At 43.5% G+C, this 6,869-nt stretch overlaps 1 protein-coding gene across 1 annotated transcript; it reads right to left on the bottom strand.

Annotated features, from left to right (window-relative positions):
* Positions 1 to 849: 849 nt before the first annotated feature.
* MONOS_17587 (uncharacterized protein) lies at positions 850 to 5,618 on the bottom strand (the record flags this gene model as incomplete). Its single annotated transcript, XM_067870521.1, has 13 exons — positions 850 to 955; positions 1,065 to 1,381; positions 1,435 to 1,524; positions 1,642 to 1,851; positions 1,992 to 2,292; positions 2,345 to 2,433; positions 2,558 to 2,677; positions 2,796 to 2,958; positions 3,010 to 3,644; positions 3,741 to 4,029; positions 4,538 to 4,651; positions 4,789 to 5,033; positions 5,616 to 5,618. 13 exons carry the CDS (start codon positions 5,616 to 5,618, stop codon positions 850 to 852), a joined length of 2,682 nt encoding a protein of 893 aa, XP_067727664.1.
* Positions 5,619 to 6,869: the final 1,251 nt, after the last annotated feature.

Genomic DNA, 6,869 nt, shown 5'->3' with positions numbered 1-6,869 from the left:
CCCTAACCCTAACCCTAACCCTAACCCTAACCCTAACCCTAACCCTAACCCTAACCCTAACCTAACCCCTAACCCTAACCCTAACCCTAACCCCAACCCCTAACCCTAACCCTAACCCTAACTCCTAACCCTAACCTAACCCTAACCCTAACCCTAACCCTAACCCTAACCCCTAACCCTAACCCTAACCCTAACCTAACCCTAACCCTAACCCTAACCCTAACCCTAACCCTAACCCTAACCCTAACCTAACCCTAACCCTAACCCCTAACCCTAACCCTAACCCTAACCCTAACCCTAACCCTAACCCTAACCCTAACCTAACCCTAACCTAACCCTAACCCTAACCCTAACCCTAACCCTAACCCTAACCCTAACCCTAACCCTAACCTAACCCTAACCCTAACTCAACCCTAACCCTAACCCCTAACCCTAACCCTAACCCTAACCCTAACCCTAACCCTAACCCTAACCTAACCCTAACCCCAACCCTAACCCTAACCCTAACCCTAACCTACCCTAACCCTAACCCCAACCCTAACCCTAACCCTAACCCTAACCCTAACCCTAACCCCTAACCCTAACCCTAACCCTAACCCTAACTAACCCTAACCCTAACCCTAACCCTAACCCTAACCCTAACCTCCTAACCCTAACCCTAACCCTAACCCTAACCCTAACCCTCCTAACCCTAACCTAACCCTAACCCTAACCTACCCCTAACCCTACCCTAACCCTAACCTAACCCTAACCCTAACCCTAACCCTAACCCTAACCCTAACCCTAACCCTAACCCTAACCCTAACCCTAACCCTAACCCTAACCCTAACCCTAACCCTAACCCTAACCCTAACCTAACCTAACCCTAACCCTAACCCTAACCCTAACCCTAACCCTAACCCTAACCCTAACCCTAACCCTAACCCTAACCTCAACCCTAACCCTAACCCTAACCCTAACCCCTAACCCTAACCCTAACCCTAACCTAACCTAACCCTAACCTAACCCTAACCCTAACCTAACCCTAACCCTAACCCTAACCTAACCCTAACCCTAACCCTAACCTAACCCCTAACCCAACCCTAACCCTAACCCTAACCCTAACCCTAACCCTAACCCTAACCCTAACCCCTAACCCTAACCCTAACCCTAACCTAACCCTAACCCTAACCCTAACCCTAACCCTAACCCTAACCCTAACCCTAACCCTAACCCTAACCCTAACCCTAACCCTAACCCTAACCCTAACCCTAACCCTAACCCTAACCCTAACCCTAACCCTAACCCTAACCCTAACCCTAACCCTAACCCTAACCCTAACCCTAACCCTAACCCTAACCCTAACCCTAACCCTAACCCTAACCCTAACCCTAACCCTAACCTAACCCTAACCCTAACCCTAACCCTAACCCTAACCCTAACCCTAACCCTAACCCTAACCCTAACCCTAACCCTAACCCTAACCCTAACCCTAACCCTAACCCTAACCCTAACCCTAACCCTAACCCTAACCCTAACCCTAACCTAACCCTAACCCTAACCCTAACCCTAACCCTAACCCTAACCCTAACCCTAACCCTAACCCTAACCCTAACCCTAACCCTAACCCTAACCCTAACCCTAACCTAACCCTAACCTAACCCTAACCCTAACCCTAACCCTAACCCTAACCCTAACCCTAACCCTAACCCTAACCCTAACCCTAACCCTAACCCTAACCCTAACCCTAACCCTAACCCTAACCCTAACCCTAACCCTAACCCTAACCCTAACCCTAACCCTAACCCTAACCCTAACCCTAACCCTAACCCTAACCCTAACCCTAACCCTAACCCTAACCCTAACCCTAACCTAACCCTAACCCTAACCCTAACCCTAACCCTAACCCTAACCCTAACCCTAACCCTAACCCTAACCCTAACCCTAACCTAACCCTAACCCTAACCCTAACCCTAACCCTAACCCTAACCCTAACCTAACCCTAACCTAACCCTAACCCTAACCCTAACCCTAACCCTAACCCTAACCCTAACCCTAACCCTAACCCTAACCCTAACCCTAACCCTAACCCTAACCCTAACCCTAACCCTAACCCTAACCCTAACCCTAACCCTAACCCTAACCCTAACCCTAACCCTAACCCTAACCCTAACCCTAACCCTAACCCTAACCCTAACCCTAACCCTAACCCTAACCCTAACCCTAACCCTAACCCTAACCCTAACCCTAACCCTAACCCTAACCCTAACCCTAACCCTAACCCTAACCCTAACCCTAACCCTAACCCTAACCCTAACCCTAACCCTAACCCTAACCTAACCCTAACCCTAACCCTAACCCTAACCTAACCCTAACCCTAACCCTAACCCTAACCCTAACCCTAACCCTAACCCTAACCCTAACCCTAACCCTAACCCTAACCCTAACCCTAACCTAACCCTAACCCTAACCCTAACCCTAACCCTAACCCTAACCCTAACCCTAACCCTAACCCTAACCCTAACCCTAACCCTAACCCTAACCCTAACCCTAACCCTAACCCTAACCCTAACCTAACCCTAACCCTAACCCTAACCCTAACCCTAACCCTAACCCTAACCCTAACCCTAACCCTAACCCTAACCCTAACCCTAACCCTAACCCTAACCCTAACCCTAACCCTAACCCTAACCCTAACCTAACCCTAACCCTAACCCTAACCCTAACCCTAACCCTAACCCTAACCCTAACCCTAACCCTAACCCTAACCCTAACCCTAACCCTAACCCTAACCCTAACCCTAACCCTAACCTAACCCTAACCCTAACCCTAACCCTAACCCTAACCCTAACCCTAACCCTAACCCTAACCCTAACCCTAACCCTAACCCTAACCCTAACCCTAACCCTAACCCTAACCCTAACCCTAACCCTAACCCTAACCCTAACCCTAACCCTAACCCTAACCCTAACCCTAACCCTAACCCTAACCCTAACCCTAACCCTAACCTAACCCTAACCTAACCCTAACCTAACCCTAACCCTAACCCTAACCCTAACCCTAACCCTAACCCTAACCCTAACCCTAACCCTAACCCTAACCCTAACCCTAACCCTAACCCTAACCCTAACCCTAACCCTAACCCTAACCCTAACCCTAACCCTAACCCTAACCCTAACCCTAACCCTAACCCTAACCCTAACCCTAACCCTAACCCTAACCCTAACCCTAACCCTAACCCTAACCCTAACCCTAACCCTAACCCTAACCCTAACCCTAACCCTAACCCTAACCCTAACCCTAACCCTAACCCTAACCCTAACCCTAACCCTAACCCTAACCCTAACCCTAACCCTAACCCTAACCCTAACCCTAACCCTAACCCTAACCCTAACCCTAACCCTAACCCTAACCCTAACCCTAACCCTAACCCTAACCCTAACCCTAACCCTAACCCTAACCCTAACCCTAACCCTAACCCTAACCCTAACCCTAACCCTAACCCTAACCCTAACCCTAACCCTAACCCTAACCCTAACCCTAACCCTAACCCTAACCCTAACCCTAACCCTAACCCTAACCCTAACCCTAACCCTAACCCTAACCCTAACCCTAACCCTAACCCTAACCCTAACCCTAACCCTAACCCTAACCCTAACCCTAACCTAACCCTAACCCTAACCCTAACCTAACCTAACCCTAACCCTAACCCTAACCCTAACCTAACCCTAACCCTAACCTAACCCTAACCCTAACCTAACCCTAACCCTAACCCTAACCCTAACCCTAACCCTAACCCTAACCCTAACCCTAACCCTAACCCTAACCCTAACCCTAACCCTAACCCTAACCCTAACCCTAACCCTAACCCTAACCCTAACCCTAACCCTAACCCTAACCCTAACCCTAACCCTAACCCTAACCCTAACCCTAACCCTAACCCTAACCCTAACCCTAACCCTAACCCTAACCCTAACCCTAACCCTAACCCTAACCCTAACCCTAACCCTAACCCTAACCCTAACCCTAACCCTAACCCTAACCCTAACCCTAACCCCTAACCCTAACCCTAACCCTAACCCTAACCCTAACCCTAACCCTAACCCTAACCCTAACCCTAACCCTAACCCTAACCCTAACCCTAACCCTAACCCTAACCCTAACCCTAACCCTAACCCTAACCCTAACCCTAACCCTAACCCTAACCCTAACCCTAACCCTAACCCTAACCCTAACCCTAACCCTAACCCTAACCCTAACCTAACCCTAACCCTAACCCTAACCCTAACCCTAACCCTAACCCTAACCTAACCCTAACCCTAACCCTAACCCTAACCCTAACCTAACCCTAACCTAACCCTAACCCTAACCCTAACCCTAACCCTAACCCTAACCCTAACCCTAACCTAACCCTAACCCTAACCCTAACCCTAACCTAACCCTAACCTAACCCTAACCCTAACCCTAACCCTAACCCTAACCCTAACCCTAACCCTAACCCTAACCCTAACCCTAACCCTAACCCTAACCCTAACCCTAACCCTAACCTAACCCTAACCCTAACCTAACCCTAACCCTAACCCTAACCCTAACCCTAACCCTAACCCTAACCCTAACCCTAACCCTAACCCTAACCCTAACCCTAACCCTAACCCTAACCCTAACCCTAACCCTAACCCCTAACCCTAACCCTAACCCTAACCCTAACCCTAACCCTAACCCTAACCCTAACCCTAACCCTAACCCTAACCCTAACCTAACCCTAACCCTAACCCTAACCCTAACCCTAACCTTAACCCTAACCCTAACCCTAACCTAACCCTAACCCTAACCCTAACCCTAACCCTAACCCTAACCCTAACCCTAACCCTAACCCTAACCCTAACCCTAACCCTAACCCTAACCCTAACCCTAACCCTAACCCTAACCCTAACCCTAACCCTAACCCTAACCCTAACCCTAACCCTAACCCTAACCCTAACCCTAACCCTAACCCTAACCCTAACCCTAACCCTAACCCTAACCCTAACCCTAACCCTAACCCTAACCCTAACCTAACCCTAACCCTAACCCTAACCTAACCCTAACCCTAACCCTAACCCTAACCCTAACCCTAACCCTAACCCTAACCCTAACCCTAACCCTAACCCTAACCTAACCCTAACCCTAACCCTAACCCTAACCCTAACCCTAACCCTAACCCTAACCCTAACCCTAACCCTAACCCTAACCTAACCCTAACCCTAACCCTAACCTAACCCTAACCCTAACCCTAACCCTAACCTAACCCTAAACCCTAACCCTAACCTAACCTAAAAAATGAAAATTTCGCTTTTTTCGAATTTTTGACCATGACTTCAAAAATTCATAAATGGTCCAACTAACACTTCTGTAAAGTCTCACGACTTAGAAAAATTTATTTATCGAGATATTTTAAAAAAAAATTTCATAAATTTTGACTGAAAAAAATTAAATTAACATATCATTTCACAATTTGAATCGATTAATTTCTGATTTTAATATCAATCAATTCCTCTCATATTATTACCCATATACGTAACTTTTCATCAACCACTAATTCCTACTTCTTATGAAAAAAATATTTTTTTAAAAAAATGTTTGATCTAGATCAAAACCATTTTTCTATGTTAAAAATTCGACTTCTCAAAAACAGTTTGTTACCAATCTCACTATACACCATTACATTCCCCACCCCTCATAACCTACACAAAATATTATTTTCAAATTTATCTGTTCATGGAATAAATAGAAAAATATTAATTAAGATAAAAAATTATGGAAAAAAAGAAAAAAAATTATAAAAAAAAAGAAAGTGTTCAACTTTAAAAATAAAAATGGTATGAAAGTATTATATGATTACTATTTATTTGAAAATAAAATTGAGAGGAAATAATAATTACAAAAAAATAAAAAAATTAATTTTTGTTCGAAAAATGAATGAAAAAATGAAAATATTTTTTTATCTCAAAAATTATTGAACAGACTTGCATCAAAAAAATATATAATATACAATATCTTATTAACATTATATATGAATTTTTTTGATGGAAAGAAAAAGTCAATTGTTGAGATAAAAAAATATTTTTAAAAATGATAAAAATTAAAAAAATTATAACATCTCAAATAAAAAGATATATTGGATAGGAAAAAAATATAATATAATATATATAATATAGATGATAATGATATATAAGAACATTGATTTTGATGGTTGGTTCTGAGCAAACAAAAAAGTATCTTATTTTTGTTAATATTTCAGAGTGTTATTTTTCATTATAATTCAACCACAACTTGCAATATTCTTTCAATAATTACATCTAATTATACATTATCATATTACACATCTTTCTTCCAATTTTCATCAAAAATAAAAAAACAAAAAAATTGTGAAAAAAATATAAAGTTCGAAAAAAAAATAAAGAATTATCATAACTTGAGGAATACATGTCAGATTATTATTAAAATTATATCAAAAGATTAGAAAAGAAGAGCAGTTAAAACGATATTTTATCAGAGTAAAGTTTCATATTTTTAAAAAAAAATTAACACAAAAATATCGATTTTCTCAACAGAAAATGACACTTTTTTTTGTTCATTTTTCAAAAATTTCTCGCTAACCGCGAGGTCAGTGTCACATCACTCGCGCTACTACTCCTGTAGCGCTCGCTGGATGAAATCTGCGCACATCATTCCTGCGCGCAGATATTCATCCATCTCGCGAAAGTCACACAAAAAGAGTTAAAAGTTAATAAAAAAAGAAAGTTGTTTTATTAATAATATTTAGGGGGGGAGGGGCAAAAATTTTCAATGAAAATTTGAAAACCTTCAATTTTGTATATCATAAAAGTGATACGCTGGGAGTGTTATTT

This window comes from Monocercomonoides exilis, assembly GCF_001643675.1.
Source record: "Monocercomonoides exilis strain PA203 chromosome Unknown scaffold22-1379369, whole genome shotgun sequence".
Taxonomy (NCBI): domain Eukaryota; phylum Preaxostyla; order Oxymonadida; family Polymastigidae; genus Monocercomonoides; species Monocercomonoides exilis.
Note: the sequence above shows the minus strand (reverse complement) of the source record. Positions and strands in the feature narration are given on the sequence as shown.